The sequence below is a fragment of the Corvus kubaryi genome, unplaced genomic scaffold (genome assembly GCF_017639235.1).
Source record: "Corvus kubaryi isolate FWS band 111438036 unplaced genomic scaffold, C.kubaryi_AGA036_p1.0 68, whole genome shotgun sequence".
NCBI lineage: Eukaryota > Metazoa > Chordata > Aves > Passeriformes > Corvidae > Corvus > Corvus kubaryi.
Genome location: NW_024582056.1, coordinates 15,281,308 through 15,304,372, shown reverse-complemented (window position 1 = coordinate 15,304,372; position 23,065 = coordinate 15,281,308). Strand labels below are relative to the sequence as shown.

The 23,065-nt window shown below is 39.4% G+C and overlaps 1 protein-coding gene across 15 annotated transcripts in view; it reads right to left on the bottom strand.

Annotated features, from left to right (window-relative positions):
• The window catches only part of FHOD3 (formin homology 2 domain containing 3), a 377,539-nt gene that overhangs the window by 75,524 nt on the left and 278,950 nt on the right, over positions 1 to 23,065 (bottom strand). For 7 of the 15 annotated variants that reach the window (XM_042048634.1, XM_042048643.1, XM_042048638.1 and 4 more), the window contains 5 exons: positions 22,726 to 22,824; positions 20,035 to 20,412; positions 16,407 to 16,532; positions 5,819 to 5,953; positions 2,534 to 2,584 (listed from right to left, as the gene is read on the bottom strand). In XM_042048634.1, the coding sequence (XP_041904568.1) occupies positions 2,534 to 2,584; positions 5,819 to 5,953; positions 16,407 to 16,532; positions 20,035 to 20,412; positions 22,726 to 22,824 (789 nt within the window). The remainder of the gene's footprint in view (positions 1 to 2,533; positions 2,585 to 5,818; positions 5,954 to 16,406; positions 16,533 to 20,034; positions 20,413 to 22,725; positions 22,825 to 23,065) is intronic. The other 8 variants (XM_042048636.1, XM_042048641.1, XM_042048649.1 and 5 more) reach the window with 4 other exon arrangements.

Genomic DNA, 23,065 nt, shown 5'->3' with positions numbered 1-23,065 from the left:
ATCTGGATGGATCCTTCTATAATGGGGAGAGCTACATTGTTTTATTGTCCTCAGTTCTTTTTCAGGTGCTTTAACATTTTCGGTAGCTGTGTGCAGCACCGCCAACCAGCAAAGCAGAGATTAACATCGCGAGGTGACTTTTCAAAATGTATCTGATTATTATACTGAAACAGAAAAAGGAACCAGAACAGCAACTCCAATGGCAACACATCAGCAGAACTAGTTATGAAATGGGAAGCTTAATAAATAGGTATAACTGAGAAACAAAAAACCATTCAAGAATCAGTTACTAACGCTTCACACTTGATAAATGACATTATTTAAGTTATTTTTTGTTTCTGACAAATATCTTCATAATGAATGAATGCCAGCAGTAGATAAACAAGGTCTCGTGAAGACCAAAATCTGAAGGAGTTGAAAAGATGAGTTACCATACCTCCACTACAGGATTGACACTGTACATGCTGCCATATTCTTTTAAATCATGGAAACCTGCAGACACTATCACACCTAGGTTGAGTCTTCTCTACAGACAATGAGCCAAAAGTCTGAGGCTATCCATTTGGTATTTCTCATGAACATAACACTGGACTTATCATCTTCAAGTAGATGAAAGTACCATGATGAGTTCTCTAGGTATCTGAGCAAAGCCCTGACGGCAACTTAAAATGTTAACGTATCAACAAAATCATGGGGTGGAGACCATTTGAGCTGTAGCTCACACCAGAGAGGGCTTGGGAGCTCCCCTTTCCTGGGTTTATTCTTTAATTACCACTGGAAAACACCCAATCAAGCAAAGGGAAAAGGCCTCAAACCATAGAACAGCAAGAACTGACATGGAGGAAACATATAAATCTGTTTTTAGCTAGGATTTTAGGGATCTTGAGTATAGGATTTTCTTACAGTCTATGCATTCTCCTAAAACAAGTTAACATGCAACATCCTATAGGAAATAAAACTTCATTTGTGCAAAGGTGTTTGTTAAAAAAATAGTTACAGAATTCCAATGTAATGGACTACTGGTGCAAGACTTCATTTGCAGAAGTTTTCTCCAGTATTTATGTGCTGTCAAAGCAAACATGTCTTTCCTCTTTATGAGTAGGAACTGATAGTTTAACATCTCAGCTCAAAAGAGCCCTAAGGATAAAAAAACATTCCTAAGAACAGTGAAATAGTCTCAGATTGCACAGCAGTGATGGTGAACGTTTCTCCAAAAATACTCCAGTTGGCATTTTCCCTTACAACTTGAAAGTTCTGAAGAACTCACTTCTAATTTGTTTCAAAACTTGCAGATGAGCATGCTCCCTGAAAAAGGTTTTACTCAGCTCAGATCAGTGTAGGATGCTTATGTGCTCAGATGCATACCATTTTAGAAAATGCTTTAAACTATTTGTAATTGTTTTGACTGGAAGCACAATGGAAAGCCCATCCACCTTTTCTTACTCCTAGCGATGTTAAAATAATTTTTTAATATTAGCTACTTCAGCCACAATAGATAAAACTTCAGTCTGCAGAAACAAACTGTCTCCTGTATGATGATTTTGTAAAAAACCCCACAAAAGCAACCAAAAAAAAACCCCAAGTAAAAACACAGCAACACAATGATTTCTGAGATGGCTGCTCTCTTATTATGATAATGTAATTCTAATTCTTGACAATCCAAAAGTATCTCCAGAGAGTAATCTCTAGAGGACCATAAAAGCAGAACTGAAGCACTCTGGATGATTTTTCATCTATTTGTACAGTAACTTGCATATTTTCCAGGTAAAAACAAATGCTTCCTCCAGGATGCAATTACTAGAGGAGGTAGAGATGAAGCTACAGAAAGGCAAAAGTCTTTAGTGAGTACTCCTTGAAAAATATGCTTTCATAAGCACATACCTCCCAGCCTAGCCCAGAGTTTCTAAACTCTTTCATTGAATTAAAAAAAAAAAAAAAAAAAGGAAAAAAAAAAACCCCAAACCCTCAGTCAATTTAAATATGCTATTTAAGTAAAAATAAAACAATGCCCCAATGATAAACACTGCTAAGCTTTGTAATTTACTTGCTGATGTTTGGAGAGATCGGCAAAGAAAACTTGGCTCTGAAAGATAAAAATATGCTGAGAGTGGGTCAGAACCATTTCCATCAGCCTGTCACTGCAGTTTTGCAATGCTTGTGACCCTAATTTCCTTTATCCTCAGTTGCCTTTTCTACAGAAAACTTGGGACCCAGTGGGTGAAAAACACAGGCTTATTCAATTTATAACTCTACTAAATTTGGGTAAATTTCTGAGGCAAATGGGCTTATTTCCCACACAAATAGATAAAAGATCATCAATCATTCTTAAGTATTCTCACTGCTCTTCATTTATTGCTGTGCTTACAGCTGGACTTCATTCTGCTCTTTAACAACTTCTTTCTTATAGAAGTCTTTTGGAATAAAAGTGTTTTGTGCAAGCAGAGTTAAAAATGTGAACACACGGCAGCTCCACAGTAAAGAATATATGAAGTGCAAACAACCAGCAGGAAGGATGGATGCATGATATACAAACCTCTCTTCTCTTGCTTGTCTTAGTTCTTCTCTTTTGTCTAAATAATCACGGCTAAAAAGAGAATTACAGTAAATTGAAGCAGAAACCAGAAGGAAAAGGTAAGCAGTAGAAGTGTAAGAACAGTAGGAGAAACCAAGAGTGGTGTAAACAAACTGATCAGAGACAATGAAAGCTGTTGTTGACAAAAATTGTTTGTTTTTGCAAAAGTTGCTTAAAAATGTACACTTATCCATGCATACACCACCAAATAAAAGCCTGCAAAAACTGAAAAACCTGAAACATGCTATGAAACCTGGTGTCTGAAACAAGTTTCAGTGAACTGCACTTATCCATAGAGAGCAGGCACACGAGTGGATGTTAAACCATCCCTCATTTCCTCCATCTCAGAATGCCCCAAGACAGTGACTGCAGCCCCAGGCAGGACAGACTGAGGCAGTGAGCAAACCTATTGGCCTTCTTTCCAAGGAACCTTTCCTTAGTGAGTTTTGGTTGCCACAGCTGGAAACAGGACAGCAGACTAGCTTTACTGAGAAGGACAATTCTGCATTCCAAGAGGGCGTGTGCAGCATCATTAACAAGCTTTTACTTCCTTATTTTTCACCCCAAGTTTTAGACAGAAAACTCCTTTCATCTCAGGTGCCACTCCCACAGCTCCTCAAGTAAGCCGTACATTTAACTTTTGCCAAGTCAAGTTTGCTGGATGCTTGAGTACTATGATTTTGGACAGGCCTGCCACATCCACAAACATGGATGCAAATTTAACTCCGAGCACAGCAGAACGTAGTGAATGCCCAGCCTGTCTCAGTATCACAGCAAGATGGTTCCTTACGATGTATTTTTAATATTTAGTTGAACCTGGTAGACAAGACTGATGAGATCTTTATCTGCTAGGTTCCTTCAGAGTAACCTGTGAGCACCAGAAAGATTTTCAGAACTACTCCTTTTATTAATAACCCCTATTTTTTCTCTTTATATTGTGTCATTAAATGAATTAATTATCATCTATTATAACAATATCTATCAAACCTCTGCTTGCAAGTGCTCTTCAAAAGTCCTTTAACAGGGAACACACATTACTGTTTCAGGCCATCTCCACAAGCTTTAAATTCTGAACTGGTTAGACTTTTACAATATTTTAAAACTATTCTAGGAAATCTTCAGCAGGCAAATTTTAACATTACTCTGTCCCCTCTGACAACTTTCACTCTTCCCTACATCTGAAGAATAACCACTTTATTTTAGGACATATTGTTCTAGCTATGCAATGGATACAACAGTCCTTCTACTGAGAAAAATGTTCATTCTGTAAAGCATTCCTTTAGTTAGCAATAGCCTGTGGAGCTTTGTAGCTCCTCTCCTAATCTTCCAGCTCTCCTATCCTCCAGCTCTTTCACAACTAGTGATGGTCTCCTTTAAATTATCCTCAATTTGTCAATAATGGTGCCAGAACCTAGTGCAATGTTCTTGAGGCAGAGTTGGAAAGAATGAGATAACAAATGAGTCATGATGGTAAATCCAGTACAGCTCACGAGTTTAAAGACTGAATTGCAAGTGCTATTTTTAATCAAAACTACATCTTCAGAGACTGGGTTTCTAGCCAGACTGATGATATGATAATGAAATCCCAGGAACTCTTATGAAACTGTCCATGACTGCTTGCTGTGACTTTTGGCCTCCTCCTGCCAGACTGTTTAATCAACTGTGGGATGTTGTCTGTCTGTGAAGTCTGGTGGCTTTGGAGACCCTCTGCTCAAACAAAAGTTATAACTTTTGGGTGATCACAAAACTCAAATCCAAAAGATGAAAACACTGGGCATTGAAAAATAATCTTAAATATATAACACAATCATGGCGTTTAGTTAATCAGTTTCTGACTCTGAAATAAAGGGATGAAAACGTGTATTTTGATTTTTTTTTTCTGATTTTAAAAAACCTCTTTTAGTGACAGAACAACTACTGTAGCCAACCTCTACTGAAATGGGGAGATCTGTTATTCAAACAGGTCAATCTGCCAAATGCCCTGTTGGCTTTTTTGGTCTGGGAGTTTCCTTTCTGAAAGATCATGTTGGCTGTCCATGGCAGCCTGCTGCAGCTGGATGATACCACTTAGAGGGAGAGTTTTTGGAAGAGGCTGGAAGACTGCGACCTTATTGTTTCTGTTTCAGGAGAACTTGGGCAGCTGTTGGCTGCCAAAGATCCTATTATGGTGCTCTTCCACCTTCCCTCTGCCTCTCATTTCCTTCTAAACTAGCTATCTTCTGGAGCCAGGAGAATATCAATCGACCACTCGTAAGTTACTCCTCTTTCCAAATTCACAGAATCACAGCCTGTTTCCACTTCTTACTAAAGGGATGATTACAGTGAAAACAATCCTGCATACTAATAAACAAGCTAACATGAAACCCTGTGCCATCTTTTCCATAACTACCAATTCTAAGGCTACAAAACATTTATGTTACCATTCTTTAAGTTATTACATTATGTGTTCTAACTGCTAAATATATGCTTACTTCTCACTCTTGTTTATGAGGAAACCAATTGATTTCTTAGTGTACACTCTTCAGACTGTAGGCAAACAATTTCAGGCATAGATTCCATTTCTATCCTTGGCCCACTGCTGTCTTTGTTAATGTATCTGTTGGGATTTCTAGGCATGGATTGAAGGGGATGAGGGGGCTTGGCTCTTACTACCCTCAGGCAGCACACCCTGGGATCCCACATCATGCAACATTTTCTCAGATGTGAAAATGCAAAGTCCTACATTCAACTATGATGTTTGTCTGACCAAGGTTTGAACAGTAATTTTGGTCATTACTTTCTGTCAGTTGATTCCAGGAGCAAGAGACACGTGTTCAGAACAGCAGGAAAAAGTAGTTAAAAACCACTACCATACAGCAAGACATTTTTACTTTGCACAACTTAAAAGCAAAATGATGTTTCAGTGCTGTCCCGTCCCTCCCTTCTTGATACCTTTGTCCCACTGTTTCACCTTCAATCCCTGTGCCTCACTGAGATTATAATTTGGTGAGTATATTAGCTAATAAAACCGAGCCTCTGTACATACCCAGGCACTATAAGTGACTGTCTTTAAAAGAAATTGCTTTTTTTTAAATGCCAAAATTCATGATGTGTTTAATCTATCAGTTTTTAAGATACTTAGATCAAGAAAAGTATTTAAAGAGACAAACTATTCATCAATTCAATTATTTTGCAGCTGAATGTATCAATGATTGACCAATCTATCACTCATTAAAGCAAGAGACCGAGAGCAAATTTGGGTCCTACTTGAATTTGTTTCTTTCTTCGCGTTCTATCCTTTGCAACCTTTCTTCTCTCTCCTGACGCCGTCTTTCTCTTTCTGCTGCCAAAGACTCCTGGTGCTGCCGAAAAGATGATGTAAGGAGACCACCCAAAGCTGGCCTGCAGAAAAGGAAGATCAGATTTCTCAGTGTCAGTTTTATTGATTATACTGGCAAAAAATGAGTAGCAATCATTCAGCAAGTAACATAATCCCAACCAGCAGAATGACATGGCAATATTTATGTATGGATCTTTCAAAGCATTGGCGAAGTGTCTTCCTGCTAAATTGATTATAGATTCTGTGATGAGCTGAAGAAAAACAATCAGGGTAGGCTTCTTAAATTGCCAGATTTCTGAAGCACAAATAAAGTATGTGTAAAAATTCTTCAGTCTATTTCAGCTGCAATATTATCTAAATATTTTTTTTAACTTTATAATCCTGTTAATGGAAAAGCTGAAGCCTGTAAAGGATTTTTGAAATTTTAAAGAAAAAAACTGTTACGCAATGATGTTAAAAACAGATGTGTCACAAACACCTGAGAATCCTCTATACAGAAACACAAAAATAAAGAAAGATGTCAGAAGTGCCCTACAGAATTCAGATGCTCTCTTAAGTATCGGGCATATTTTTCTTTTATACATTAATAAGTTAGGTTACCATGATTTCCCTGCTGCATGCACTATAAGAACAAGATGAATCACATACTAGAACATATCAGTAAAACACACAGGGACAGGCTCCTTAAACCATTCTTGAAAACGATGAGAAATTATGGCCTCTACAGTAAAGACTTTTCAAATACATAAAGCTACATTTATATTCACTTATAGTTTATTGCTGACGTAGATTTTTTTATTGGCTTTGCTGTAAGCAGTATTTTGTCCGGGAGAGCGGTCCTCTTACATAACCTTCCCCCAACATGGTGGTATTGGTACCACCAACCTCTCACATGGCAACAGAGTGACCTCAGAGTAAACATGTCTTTCTTTCTGTCTCTTAGACAGGAAAAATCCATATTGTACAGGGTAGCTTTATACAGATGCACGCTAATTAAATTAGACTGATAAAATCAGAAAGACATAACTCATGTCGAGCGGTTTCTGTGCATTGTTGTAACATGAGTTTTGCAATGAAAGGATTAATGAGAGAAATAGATACTGCCTTTTGTGAAAAGAGACGAAACCCTGCCTGCCTAGAGGAAGGTTCCTTAACCAGTAATGCAAACCTGAATAAATTTCCCTTATTTTTAAGAACTCAGACCCTTTCCCTTATTTATTTACTTGCCTATGGCTGCACAGTGTAGGCATTTAGCATAATGGCACCAGTTCACTAGTGAAAATAGGTGCAGAAGAAGACAAAAATATTAATGCAAACCTATCTTCCCGAGTGTCTATGTCTGTACAAGAAGGAACACCACAAAACATAGCCATTTCAGCCCCACTGGCAGCAGGGCAGCATGAATATAATGTCAATAATTTTGATAAATTGAATTTCAATATGTCATATCCCACCCACATAAACATTACATAAGATGGTATAAAACTTGATATTCTGTAAGCATCCCTGCTGGCACTCCTCCAACTCTACAGTATCAATGCTGGATCACACTCAAAACCATAAAAATCTCTATTATGCTTCAGCACTAAAGAAAGGGGGAAAAAAATCCTCAAATCCTGACAGTCAAGTACGTGTGGTGAATTTTCCCTCAAGCATATTTTAAATTTATTTTAACTTTTGACCTCTTAGTGCATGTTGCAAGAGAAAGCTCTTAGCAGAAACAGTAGCACCACTGTACTAAAATTCAAAAACTAGAGCTCCATCCCTGTGGTAGCATGAAAAACCATGGCTATATGGTTGGATGTAACATCAGAAATTACTCTTGGAAGGGGAAAAATGAACAGTGCCTCCATGTGAAGATATATGGAAATTAACTGGGAGAGATGGCAAAAGACGGTACCTATCAAGTCTGTGTTTTTATCTGTTTTGTGTATTAAGCTTGATGTCCCATCCTGCCCAGCTGCCATGAAGTCTGCAAACTCCATTTAGAGTCAAAGGAAGGTATGGCTTAAAAAAGACTGAAGGAAAATTAAGGGGAAGGATGGGGTGATGCTGAGAGACCAAAAGAGTGATTGTAGCTCTGCACATCATCTAGCAGGTTGGAAACCTTCAGCTCTGACTGAGCTTTTTGAGGCCCTACAATAAATGTACATTTTAATGTGAGGGATTACAAGGAAATCACATGGAGATGTACAGCTTAGTCCTGCAGACAGGATTCTAAGCTAACCCTGGTAGTAAAATACCTCCACATAAAACACCTTGTTTGGAGGTTTGATCTAGCATAGTTTGGCTAGCATTGCTCACTGGCCTAAAATTTGCAGATGTATGAACAGCAGCCTCACAATCTAAATAGAAGATCCACAGCCATATGTCCAGACGAAAAGCCAGTGTTCAAAGAACTAAAAATGTTAGCTTGCCATCTCTTCAAAACTAATCAAATCAACAACAATTAGTCAAAACTTGGCACTTCTGTGTTTCTCACTGGTTATGAGTGCATACTTCAGCTGAACTACAAGCTGCACACACACACACCCCCGATTCAATTCCTTTGTCCCAAACACAGCCACATTGCCTTCAACAGTTTGTTGCATGAAATGGTCAAATCTAACAGTCCAAGCTGCCAGAAGGTTCTGTACGTAGAGGTCATAATTAAACAGACAGGAACATGGTCAGCTGACTCCTTGTGTGACACTGACTTCTTAAAGCACAAATAGCCAAGGTTTGGGTCTTCAGTCACATTTAGAAAACAGCAGGCAGAGAACCAGCACTGCTATGGCTGAGTTAGTGCTCGCTTAGTGGTTACACCCCGTGGAGGCCGGCCCGCTCAACCACACATATCTGCCCTTGGTGGGGACCACACCTCACACCAAATGCCAACACCAGCTGCCTTATGAAGCCTCATAAACTCACAGCTTCACTGCTGCTATCAAACACTGTAGCTCAACTGGTGTTTGGGTGCACCAATACTCTTTTTAATGTGAACTGCAACTGAAAATGTGCAGATTTTAGTATTTAGTATTGGCAATTTTCTGTTGGTAATTTTCTACATGTGCATGAACTAAACCTGGGGTAAGCAGGTTATTTTCAGGGTATACAAACCTGTAAAGCAGCCAGAGGAAAAGCAAGCATTAAGAGGTATTCCTCAAAAATTCTAAACAATTTGAAAAGGGATTTGTCTATGTACAGTTTGTCTACAAAATCTGATTTTTGTTTCTGTATTTCCCTGGCAATAACACTTAAAGTAAATGTTCCCTTTCAGTGAACACATACTTGAATTGCAAATGGCAGCATGGCCGGCCAAACCAGCTGGTGGGAAGGCTTGGGCTGAGCTTTTGGATAACTTTGTTGCTTTGATGCTGTTTGAAGGGTGACAGTGCCTTCAGACCTCAGGAATTTTTAGGTCTTATTGCTGAAGGCTGCATTTTAAAAATGGATAAGCATGAAAAGGCTAAAAAACTTCTGGCATTGAATCAAAGGTGATAAGAGGTTTTAACAGAAAAGAGAATGTGAATACTCAATGAAAGCATAACAGAGTGATCACTCGCAAAATGGGGTTATAACTAATACATGCCAGCATTTTAGCACTGGTGTCATATGTTACCAGCTGGTAATATCAACCATTTGTGCAGTTCCACAAATACAATCCAGAAGGATGCTTACTCTTACTGCTTTTAGTCTTGTAGAGAATGCAAGGCTATTAAGAATGGACTGTTAATATAAAAAAATGTTAAGAAAAGCTTTCTTATGCCTGCTGTTAAAACCAATAAAAGCTAAACAAGCTATGTTATTACATTCTCATTCCAGAAAGAAAACACACAACAAGAAAGCATCTAGGTCTACGGATTTGTGAATAGAGCTCCTCACCACAGCACCAGGACACGGGGCCAAAGAGGTCATTAGTTACTTATCTTACTGGAAGAAGAGATGGGAAAAGGAAAGAATGGGGGGGGGGGAGGGGGAAAGAAGGCAAAAAATATACACAGAGCATAGGATATGAAGCTAAAATGTTGACTGAAGGCCAAAGCTCTCCTGAATAAAAATTCAGCTAGCCTGACCTACAGCATTTAACAAAGCAAAGAATTAGTAATCATTATTATAAACACAAACTCAGGCAGACACAAGATCTCTCACACTTTTTTGTAAGTTCTTGAAGTTTTCTGAAAATACTCCATCACGGACTATATACTGTGGAGAGGAATATGTGCCCTGAATTACTCTAATCTTGTTGCAAACTGAAGAAAATATTTCTGTCTTACTCTAAGCGCTTTGTTGCAGCAAAACTGAAATTCTGAACTTCAAATGTTCTTCATTCACATAAGCTCTGAAATACTCTTTTGTGACTGCCTTTCCCTCTGTTTAGTTGACTTTTTAAAATTTGCTAAATAGAAATGGTTATCTATAGGAAGAACACAAAATTCCAATGTCTATTTTTAGGAGCTAAAAAAAATTAACAGATGACTTATGAGAGGAAATCCCTTTAGGTCATAAGGTTAATATTCAGGATTGTCTTTAGTACAACATGGGTCAAAGTCATTAATAACTTTAATAAGGAAGCAGTAATTATTTAATATCGCAAAGTGCTCCTGTTCCAGCAGTCATGGGAATGCTACAGGGAGGGTACAACAGTCGGCAGCTCCTACTCAGGCCTTAAGTAACTCTAAATGTCTCTTGGCTTTAACAAAATAAATCCTCTTTCCAGCTTAGAAAGAGACAAAAGGGGAGACAAAGCTGCCAAGAGCCATATTGCTTTTCACAGTTAAAGAAACTCCCCGTGTGTTATGTCTCCCTACATGACACGGCAAATTCAAAAGCGTGTTGATACAAGGCTTTGCAAACAGACTAAACATTACTTAAGGAATCTTTAGAAAACTTCTCTCAAAAATAAACACAAAAATGAGAGATAAAACTATTGACTAATGCTTCCTTTAAGAAAGAAACTTGAGAATGGCCAAGAGAAGAACTGATTAATGTTAGCCTTTTAAGTGGCATGGGGGACTACCCAAATTAAAGCTACAGCAGGACGGAGCTGCACAGAGCCTGGGAAATGCACAAGGACTTTCAACATACATTCTCCTCTTCCAGCTGACCTGAGAGGGTGTTACACTGTGCTGCTGTCTTCCTCCAACCTGCAACTTCTCATCCTCACGTGAGTTACAACTTGCCTGGAAGTGACTTGCAGAGCCCAGATGTAGATCCAGGCTAAGGTGGGTGTGCCCCAAGGATCAGCACTGCACATGGCGTGTTCAGCCTGCAACACTGCAGTCTGAAACCATAACCAGTTCATGCTTCTGTTTAAACGTATGCCTTAAGATGAAGTCCACAAAGCTGCAATCAAGAATATTGCTTACACAGTAGTTCAACAGGCAGCTAGGCCAGAGCAAGCCACCACTGCTTCCCAAACTGTAAATCATCAAGTAATTCCTAAGGTCATTTTTCCTCTTAAAATCTCAGCAATAAAGTTGAGGCTTTTGCCCTGGGCCACTATTATCATCTACCAAGCTATCCCTTCCTCATTATGTTAGAGTGAGAGATGTGCTTGGCATTTACCACAAGGAAAAAATCGTGATGATCTCTAGTCTGAGAGCCCAGAAGTACACACAGAAAGAATAGAAAGCCAAGGAAAGAGGAGCTGTTCTTGGGAGAGCAGCAGCTTTTTAGGCTGTATAGCAGGTTCTGTTTCATAGGTTTCTGTTTTACCTCAGTGCTTAATAACTGGAGTAAGGGAACTGCAGAGCACAAGTTAGTGATAAATGGCAAACAAAACAAAACAAAACAAAATGAACCTGCCAAGAAGTTTCCTCCAGCAGCATCTCCCTGGTGTTGTCAATTACTGAGACCTTTAATTCTAGTAGAAAATCTAACTGGAAAAGCTGTTCAGCATTCTCAAGCAGGTTTTTTTTTTTTTTTTTTTTGTTTTGTTTTGTTTTGCTTTAAAGAAACAGAAATTTGAAAGAAAGTACCAGATTTCCAGCAAATAACCATTTCAGGCACCTGGAAAGGGAATGAAACTCAAACGAAGAGTATTTGCAGATTTTTGCTGCACTTTATGCTTATGCTTCAGGTATGGTGTTTAACTGTCAAAGGAGAAAAAAACATCTATTCATCTAGGCATGATAATCTCACTGCCTGTGACTATTTTAGAAACAAATGCGTGAAGGTACACTTCCTTTGAAAGATATAGAAGAACATGGAAATGAACACTCAACAGTCAAGGCCCTGCATCATGGGAGCCCAAGGTAACGTATTGCTGTAGATCACAAACTAAGTAAGATGGAAAACATACTAAAGAATGTGAAATATATTTCATATTTCTTAAGCCTATTTTCTAATGCTCTGGAAAAGCTGGAGATGCTTCAAATAGGAATAATCTGCGACACCATAGCAGGCCTTTACCAAGCTTGGAGAGTTGGAAGAACTTCTGAGGGACCAGCCAGAGGTGGAGACTAAGTTCACAGTGACAGGCCAAGAGCCTCAAGAAGTGGAGGTTTGCAAGCTGAACTTTCTGGCATTTGATTTAACAGATAGAGGCGAGACCATGAACTCTTGCTCCTTTGGCAAGCAGTGCTCCGAGAAGGCTTTCTGAGCTAGGCTAACTGTACTACTGTTTGACTGTCAGGCCCAGGGGGAACCATCTCCTGGCAAATGCATCAGGAGAAATCCACCCTGGCAAACACACCAGCAGGATATTTTTCTGGTAGTGGAATGAATTAAAGCTGGTGCTGAATTTAGGAGCTCTTGCCTAAAGTTACACTCCTTCACGATCTCCTCTAAGGATAGCCATGATCAACGATGCAAACACTTCACCACCAAAAGGACACTATGAAGGGGTGTGAAGCTTTGCCAGTAACAAGTCTGATGTCCAGCAGCAGACTCCAGGCTGCAGTTTCAATTTGAGTGACTGTCTTAGATTAATAGTCTGACAAGGCAGTCTGGATAGACAGAACTATCCTAGGTGTGAGCATAAGGCATGGAAATACAACACCTTCTGCCCCCAGGCAAGGGGCCAGCTCAGAGGGACAGAAAAATGCTTTTCTCCCTGATGTGTTTCAGTCATGCACTGCTCTTCCCCTTTGTTACTAAAATTTATGAGGTTATGAGAGTGATTTTGGTTTTTTTATTAACTGGATAGAAAGTGTTAATAGGTGAAGTTGTGAAGAGTGGGAGCAGTGTATTTATGGAGCAATGGACTCTCTGGCATTAGAAAATAGGCAGACTTGGTTATACTTCCTATGGATGAGGAGCAACTTTCACAAGCAGAGAGATACAAGAGGACTGACACACCCCTTCTTCTCTCCCAGGGAAGGGCTGAACAGAAAGTCCCCTGCAATTTGCCCTTCTTCAGCAGGATTCCCGTGGCTGCAATATGTACCTCAGAAGCATGGCTCTCCACAGGGGACCGAGGGAAATGAGAGAGAACAACAGCATTGCAAGAACTTGCCAAAAGGCTGCAGCTGTATTTAGAAACAGTAAAGTAAGCCTTTTCTTCTGCTGTACAATCAGAAATATATAGAAGATGTGTATTTCAAAGAACAAAATCCAGCTACTTTTGCACTGACTTATACTGCTCTTATGATTCCCTACTGATCTCAGGCAAAGAGGGTTTAAAAAGTATGAATGTCAAAATGTCAACCACACTGCTTCTTTCCACCTAAGTTGTAGCTCTTGTTTACATATGCAATATGCAGCCAAGGGTTTGAAAGGCCTGTCAGGGCAACTGAATGGAGCATGAATCATTGTGCTGGGCACTGCTCTAAGTGCTGCTTCTTCCTTCCTCCTCATTCTCCAAGGTCAGATAAATGGTACCAGGAACTGCATCTGAAGCTCTTCCCTGCATGATAAAAGACAGGAATCTTCTGTGAAGGCTTTGCATGTCTGCAGCATAAGCTGAAACCAGAAAACACACCTTGGAGCTAACCATAGATATGCATCTGCTTCTTATCAAGTGTCTTCCTCTCCACCCCCCCCATCCTTTAACTTTTTTTAGGTGTTTGAATCCGTGTAAATTTTTACCATCAGGAGGTAGGAAATAATGTTTACATAATCTAAGGCAAACACCATTCATAGAAGACTGTGAAAACTTCCACAGTATGTTCCATTTACTAATTAGTGCCAAGCATTGCGTCATGCACTACACGGCCTGCTCTCCAATAAGCAAATTCCATCCGTCAATCTCTACATGGGCATTTCTGCAATGCATCTCTTTCAGGACAATGAAAGAAAAGAAGGCTTCTGCTCTTCTTCAAAGCAGTTAGTTCTTTAGAGCTTGCAGAACTATACATCTGCAGTGGCAGCACTCTCAAAAAGAACAGGACAATGCAAAATGGCATCTGAACCTGTTAATTATCTCTCAAGATATAACTGCATCTATTCTGCAGACAACATGCAGCTGTGGTGTATACCCATTTTTCACACTTCTCATATACAAGAAGCATCAGGCTGTAACATCCCTCAAATGTAAAAATGCAGAAGCCCTGGTGAGTTCATGAACTACCATGAACAGAAAACTGCAAATTTAAACAGGAGTACAGAGATTTTTATCATGTGAGGTGTAAAGCAGCACACATAACCTGAAGGAAAGACAGAGATGTGACTCTGAGCACTGTGTTCAGTCACTTAGAACATGTAAGAGAGATCTGACAGGTGAAGGTAGAGCACTTTACAGTTTCACAGAAAAAAGAAAGATGAGGTGTGATGGCTGGAAGATGCTGCTAGAAAAACTGGCCTCAAAATATAAAATATTTTCCTAGCAGTGATGATAAATATTGGAATGTTTTCAGGAGAAATCATGCGCTGCCACTTGAAAACACGTGAGAGTAAGGGGTCTTTCATTTAGCTTCTGTGAGACCCATTATAGGTCACAACAGATGATTGCAGAGCTCCCCTCTGGCCTGACTCTCCATGAATCTGCAAATTTTACAGCTTCATCCTGTGGGGCCAAGGCACTTTGGCTCCAAACCAGCAAGGCACTTACGCACACGCTGAAATGAAAGCTGGCTTTCTTTGCTGGAGCAGGGCCAGCGCCATCAGCCTCTTGCAGGACAAGCCCAACCATCTTTAGCCATCTCAGCGTTTGACCACTTTGGGGTTTCTTTGCTGAAGTAGCAATCAGAAGCTCACAAGAGCAGGGGCTTGGAAATCTTAAACATCCCAAGCAGCAGGATACTGTTAACTCTTGCTTGTCCTGCATCTATTTTGCTGAGGTAAAAGGGGGTGAAAATGCTGGTGTAGAGTTTATTATTATGGTTGTACTCGGCAGTAATCTAATTGAGATCAGGAAAGACAAACCAAGGCAACGTACTCCAGGAAGATGAGCAAATGAAAAACAATGCCTTTCTCCAAAGAGAAACTTAATGTAATTACTCACTTGAAAAAATGGGTTAAATCAATACCTCATGGCTAGAAATACATGTATGCTGGAAGAACCTAACTTGAACCATTCTGAGTAGCAGCCTGGAAAGGATGCGAGGCATGAGGAAGGTTCAAACATACATACATATACAAACAAAAACTCATACATATATAGAAATATGCCAAAGAGTCATTAACAAAAATTAACTGGAATACAGAAAAAGGATCCTGTAAAAAACCCTAAGTTCAGAAAACAGGGTGGGAGATGCAATTTTTATGAATTAGAGGCCAGTTTGGAAACAAACAATCCAAACCCCATCTGGCCTAATTGAGTATTATTTAATTAAGTTATGATATTAAATTATTGAATTAAATTAATTATAAACTTTTATCTTTCCTTCTTAAAGTCAGCATGACATCCTTTAAAGCTCTCAGTTACTCTCAGGTTGTAACAGATATTTAATTTCTAATGGTGAAAAATCTCTTGCCAAGAACTTCTTTCATGTATCCATAACATTTTCCTATCTTTTTTCTTCCCCTAGTACTGTACATAATTCAAGAGTATTTTGATTGTTCAAAATTTTTTTTTTTTTTTTTGCTCGTTTGGGTTTTTATTCCCTTTTAATTTTTTTTAAAGCAAGCTGATAACTGGTAGGTTTAAGAGCTTGTTTTAGCTATAGCAAAAAATGTTTTGCTTTTGATGAAATACAATGAGATATATCATGTATTTTCAAGAAAGCACAAGATTATGGCCTAGGAAATTCTGAGCTAAGCATGTTTCCAAGATTTTGCAGTTGATTTAAGATGATAGATGTGAAAATAGATCTATCTGAATTTATTTTTAAAAACGGAAAGAAAGACAATGTGTTTTAATTCACCTTTTAATACTTAGAACAGCATATGTGCAAAGCAACTCTGCTTTATCCATTTAAGTGGAAGAAACAGAAGTGGGATGGAAATACACCCAGCCTTTAACACCAAGTCAGACAGAAAGGCTTGAGAATGAGTGGGAAATGGACACACTTAGATTTTTGTCCATTTTTTCCCCAACATTAGAAAATATCTGGCTAGAAGCTATTTCCAGTACTCATTCAGAACAGCTTACATTTATCTCCTTCATCCTGTCTGCAAAGGAACTGTTGTCAAAACACTGATTAATTTACAAACCTGTCAGATTTGGTCTCCTGAGGCGGTGACAGAGTTGTCCCATAACGAGTAGTGGGTGTTGTAGGGGCACTCACACCAGCGTAAGGTCGTGGAGAAGAGTAAGAGCTGCTGCCATAGCTATTGTATCTGAAGAAATGGGAAGAAAAGTAGGAGAAAGGGAGAGACAGGAAGAATTCGTCAGCAAACAGGCATGCAACAGTAAATCCTCTTGTTTACGGGGTGGTAGTGATCCCATGCCCCAGAACTTCTCAAACGTTCACCTTCTGAAAATGTTGCTCTATTTCCAAATATGCAACCAAGCATCTACTCTTAAGATCAGCCATGGCATGAATATACATGATGAAAACAGTGAGCTATGGGTAAGGAAAATAATAAGAGATTTGAATGGTCCTCTCAAATGACAACTCAGAACAGGAATACTTGAATTACTCATCAGTTACTCAAAATTATTAGCTGTTTTGGGAGCTGATATCCAGCCATTAGGAAAGGGATCAAAGCAGCCCAAGACAGCAATATTCGTATCTAGTAAAATTAAGGAAAGTGGCAGCGCTCCTGAGACATGATCTGAACATGGACATCCATGACTTGCAAATGCTTGCATTTTAAATGGAAAGCAACCACATTCTTTTCAATTAAAGCTGGCAGTATTTTCTTTCCCCTCCCCCAACATAAGTAATAGCTTATGTGCCATTTCTTACAATGTCTGTAAAAAATCATCACCATGGTTAAAAAGACATGTCTCCGGAAGCATGGCTTTAGAAATTTCTATCAGCCCTTCTCTCCATTAAAAACCCCATAAACTTGCTTCGCTTCAATGTGAGCTTGCTGATCAAAGAGAAATTGTTTCCAGGACTCCTGGAACGGTCACATCCCCAGAGTCCCTTCTATCAATGTTTTCATCCTGGCTCCTGTGCTGAATAGAAAAGGCAGTTGTGTGGCTTTACTGTGCCTTTTAACCATAGTACTTAAACAGCATGTCAAGAAAAGATTCCTGATTTGGGAAAATGTTAATATTTCTCTAATATTGTTCACAGACAATGCCATTTTCCCACATGGAAAGCATATGGCGCTCTGAAGATCAGTACTCTGCGAGGCCAACTCATCCAAACGACAAAATTCATTTCAGGAAACAGAGCAATATCGTTTTCCTTATTGTAATTCTTAAGATAGAATATATCCTCCTTCACCATATCTTTTCTCCGCTGCTTCTTCCCTTGCACACATCGGCACTCAGTAATTTCACTCAGCAATTTTATTTGAAAAGGCTGGTTGGTTTCCTTCAGCTCCATTTAGCACACTCATCTAGCCATGCAAAATGTCAGTCAAAGTTTCAAGCTTCACTCCCTAGGGTTCAACAGCCTTGCTGCCTGCCAAGGCCCATGCTAAAATCAGAATAGATTTCAGCTGGGTGCTTTTACAATGGAAGGGATCGTGCTTTAGAGAACATGTCCCCTTGGACAACAATTCCAGGTTTATGCTTTAGAAAACACCCCTCTTCCCTCATCTATTTTTGAGACACCATACTGACTGTCCAGCAACAGGGGAATAATTTTGGAAGAAAATTCTAACATGCATGTTTCTGAGCTACAAAAGGAATTTTGCAGGAAATAATTGCTGTGCAGGCCTTCTTGCTCTAGAAGAAAAGTAACTAGAAACTGTAGACAGTAGCCCGCTGGAGGCTGTGTAACGGGACAGTGTGGAGCTTCCCTGGTAGCACAGACCCAGCACTAGCTTGGGTCTTCTCTCCAACAGCCTCAGCCCAGAAAATGTTCTGACTGCGCCTGTACTGAGTGAGCAATGAGAAAACTCCATTGTCCTGATAAGAACTCAGAGCTCATCTGGTATGTTCCTGACACAGAAACCTCCATTTCCATTTTGATCAACTGCAAGGAGACCTTCTTATCAACCATTACACGTGCTTTCCTTCTCCTCTACCCCATGAAAAAGCTGACATAGCGCAGAACCCTTTTTCAGACCAAGGAATTTCAATTAGTCCAAAGATAACCATCATGAAAATGGAGGGAATGCACCTCCTATGTACTCAGACCTACAACTATTAAAAAAAAAAATCAAATTCAGAGGGACTAGTCTGGACACAACATCCCTACGTATCTAATTTAGAGGAACACTGAGATGCTGGAATAGGAGCAAGGCAAGACCAGAGCACCAGGGTAAGTCTGTAGCCTGTACACAAAGTTTATCTTTCTAACCTTCCTCTGGTACTGGCTACTGCTTCCATTTTCCCTTCTTGTCTCATGTACCAGTGTAGATGCAATAGTCTTATCCAGGAGCATTCACCCTCAAGACATTTGCCTCTTTTATGAGCATATTACTGACTAAATTGTGCAAGCTTTGCCCTCCTCCTCCTCCAAATAAACCCAGAAGAATCCCCACCCCCACACCACACTCTCAAACCTGTGTAGTAACTAGAAGCAGAAAAGATGGTCAGAGGAAAAAAAAATCACTGCGGAAATACTAAATGTTGCAGGAACAGAAGGTATTTAGGAATCTACTCTCTAAAGTGTAACAGCAGCAGCAATGGGAGACCAATAAATGAGTGTGAGAGGTCTAAGGGAAAAATGCACCTATCAAGGAAAATGTAAATTTACAGGAATTCCAGTGTTCAAGTTGCAGGTAAAGGACAAATATGTGAACTAAGTCACTTGTCAACAACTGCTCGGATTTACAGGCTTTTCAGCAAAATGAAAAAGGGACAAAACACACCCACCTATTAGGAGAGAGATTGAAAATTAAAAGGATCAAAGGAATCAAAACATTTGGTTACATGCAGAAATTCAGAAGGACTCCTGGAGAGAGGAAGAAATAAATATGCATACAATATAAATGTACATTTTCAGCACCTAATTCAAAGAACACTGACAGCTGTGAGAGACAGAAAAAAAATCATCAACCTCTTTTCAAGGTGATTCTCTATCACTGTTTTTAGTGCTACTTACAGTCAATCTCTTTTAGCTGGAAACAGACAGACACAAAACAATATTTTTTTTTAAGTGGGTGGGAGAAATTAAAGTTAAAAACTAAGTAAAATGCATGAGGAACAAGTGAACTCAACAGATGTTGTGGAGATAAAACTGTCTATTCTGAGTGCTATGTTATCTTTATAGATCTCTTATTACAGGCATGAACTGAAATTGTACATGAGGCAGACACGCACTGTAATCAAACAACAAATTTAGGATTTGGCAGTTCAGCCTTGAAGCCAGGACTTCACCCCTGAATTTCAAGTGCTGATCTGACCTCTCTTGGCCTTATAGCAGAAGAGCTCCATTAATTTTCATGAAATCACATCTGCAAATTACATTGTTGTAAATGAGAGCAAAACAGCACTCCTTTCTGTGATCTCCCAAATCATGGGTTATTTATCCACTGCTCTATAAATAAGGCCAGGATACTTATTAACTACAGACATGGAAGAAGAGTAAGATCAAATGAGGTCAACAAAGGCAAGGGGGAAACATCAAATCAAAATACAGCCTTACAGGCCTAAAACTAGTACAGTATGTTCTGGAAATAATACAACACATAGAGTAACATTATTACCACTGTAAAATTCTTGAAAGGTGTTATTAATTTATCTAAAAATTAATGTCAGCTATATAAAATCTACCTGTTTTCCCTCATCATTTCTGCTTCCTTCTCTTTCACAGATGCTGGAGACTCTTCAAAGTCATATGAGAAGAGGTGGAAAGGAGTATGTGGTACGTAAGGTAATTTCTCCACTGTTGGAGATGCCTTTGGAGTAATGGATGCTGAGGAATTTTGGGGAGAGCTCAGCAATGCTGTTGCAGGTGAAGATGGTGATGAAAGGACAGAATTATGATGAGAGACAGATGAGTCAGGCACAGAAGAGGAGTTGCTAGAACAGCTCTTCGCTCTAGAGCAGGTGAGAGGCCTCTCAGCTGGAGAAATGGCACTGGAGACAGCTGAAGAGTCAGAACACTGTGAAAAGTTTTCCTTCACAGCCTCACGCACATCTGGAACCTCACTGCAGGGGGAAAAAATCATTAGAAAGGGAGGAGGAGAGAAAAATGGGACAAAGGGACATAATAGATAGTAACACTTGCAGGGAAAAAAACCTAAGTAGAGTCAGACAAACAAAAACTTCCAAAATTTAGACAACCATCACGTATTTTTAAATAAAGAGAACTCACATCTTTGTATCCCAGTGGGATTCTTCTTGGGGTTGGAAATACTGGTGAAAGGAAGCAACTCATTCTAAAGCAAAAGAGGGGATTTAGCCTACAGGCTTCAGAACTAATTTTCATGAGCCTTTTCACAACTATTTTCGGAATAATTTTTGTGTAATTCAAGTTAAGTTGTAAACATCATCAGAGCAGTGCAAAGCAGACTCAGCACACTGGAAAATGTTCCATGGAGCACAAATGCTTCAAGATACAGTCTGCAGGACCAGGACTGCTTCTCCCAGTCCAGATATCTGACTCTCATCCGCCCTGGGAATCTGATCTTTTTACTAAAAATGTTCATCCAACAAAGATGAAAATAAAAAAAAGTACTCAATTAGCACTGTTCTGTCCAAATTCAGGTTTAGAATGATCTCAAAAGCAACACCTAACCAGGTATTTGTCTAGGTATAAAGACACTAGTTTCTGGTTTCTCTGAGTGTCAGCATTCCATGTTGGTGTTACACAGAGACCTGCAGAGTTCGCATCAAAGGAAACAGAAAACACATCTGCTTTGCTCTGCTGAAGGCAGATGTTGGTGAGTGACAGAAAGCACAAGGCAGGTGAAAAGCCATGGGATCTGCACTCCAAGGTGTCTGTTTTCACTAGTAACTCCAGCATAAACACTGTGCATGGGCTTTGGGCTGGATCACTTAGGAAGTGGCTGATTTCATTCTCCCAAGACCACTTCGTAATCTCCCAACAGGCATGGAAGGCATGGCCCTCATCTGAGGACTGTGGGCTTGGCACAGCATATGCAACAAAAACACAATACATGTCACATATGTTGGGATCCTATGAAGTTAATCATCAGGTGTATACCAGGTAATTGTTTTCACAATGGAAAATCTGGAAACCTTCATCTATTGCACCTGCTGTGTTTGACAGGAGACACTGAAGCCAGGCCAGTCCCACTTGACAGCATCTAACATGAATAGCCAGGTTACAGATAATTTTTGTTATGCTACAGTGAGAGTGAAAGAAGGTACTTAGTAAAGTCATGGGAATATCACCCAGTTATCTTACAGTAATTATTATTGTAAAAGACCAATGACCTACAAACACATCACGCTCTTCACATGGCTCTTCCTCACTTTTTTTAGCAGTATTTTAGTATACTCATGAGATTTACCAAGAACTTGTGTCCTAGTTTTGAATTTCAAGAATCAGATTTGAGGAAATTATCACTTAATTTTGAAATTTCAGGCAGCCATTGGCAAGATTTGCAGACTGGAAGATAATAATAACAACAGTACAGTATTTTCTTTGGAACTCACACATTAAACAGTTTCCTTTCTTCCTTCTGTGCTGTATAGTGTCTGCATGAATGTGGTTTATGTAAAAAAAACCCAAAAAAACCCAATCTCATTTGCTGAGTTGCAAAGCCAAATAATTTAATCTAAATCAAATGGCTGTCTCGAACAAAGATGTATTTTCTTGCTTCCAATTTATTATGATCAAGTTGCCAAATGCCAAACATATATATATCTCAGAAATAAGTGGAAAATTTTACACATGAGTATTGATAGGTGATTTGCTGATATCTATATATATACAGGTAGGCAGACATTTATACAATTTTATATTTATACACATATATATCAGTTTTGCCTCAAAGTAGTTCTTTGCTATTGAAACATGAACAAAACTTATAAGAAACCATAGGCAGCATTCAAAAAATGTCAATTTACTGCATAGCAACAGGTATTCCAAATAAGGTTGCAGGATGAAGATAGGGATGAAAACCTAAGAAACCAAGCAATATCCTCAGCATTGTAGTTTTTCATCGTTGTCTTAACTAAGAAGTTAAACCAAACCGTGCTTGGAAGTTATGCTTTCCACTACAGCTTTTAAGATTTGTGAGCATTACATAAAGGGAGTGAGTGCAGACAGTTCGTAGTGCACTGAACCTACAGAATTAAACATGTTTCCATCAGCATTGCCACCCACCAGCCCCCTCCCCAAGGTTTTTAAATGCAAAAGAATTTCCTTGGGGGGTGGCTTTAACAGGCGATCAAGGAATGTGAGTGAAAAGGTGGATGCTGTTGCACACTGTGCTGGTGAGTTCATGCCAGAGCCTGAAGAAAAGGTGGAGGGACAATGCTGAATCCTGGTACCTGGCTTTGACCTGCCTATTGGCCTCTTCCTCCCCCTCATCCTCAGTATTGGGCTCTGTGACTGGCTGTTCTTCTTCTTCCTCTTCATATTCGTCCTCTCTGAGGTCAGACCAAGGAAAAGAAGCATGCAGTGGGATGGAAAGAAAGAAGGTGGAAGAGAAAACAATATGAGTCCCCAGAAAAAGAAATGCAATGAAGTTAGAAATGAAAGGAAAAGACTGATGAAGAGGGAGTTATGGCCCTCCTATGTTAGACAAAAAGCCACCTATAAACTTCCTGCTAAGTATGTGCTTGCACAAGGGTAGCTACCAATATAAAACTTCTATCCTCTCCCCATTTA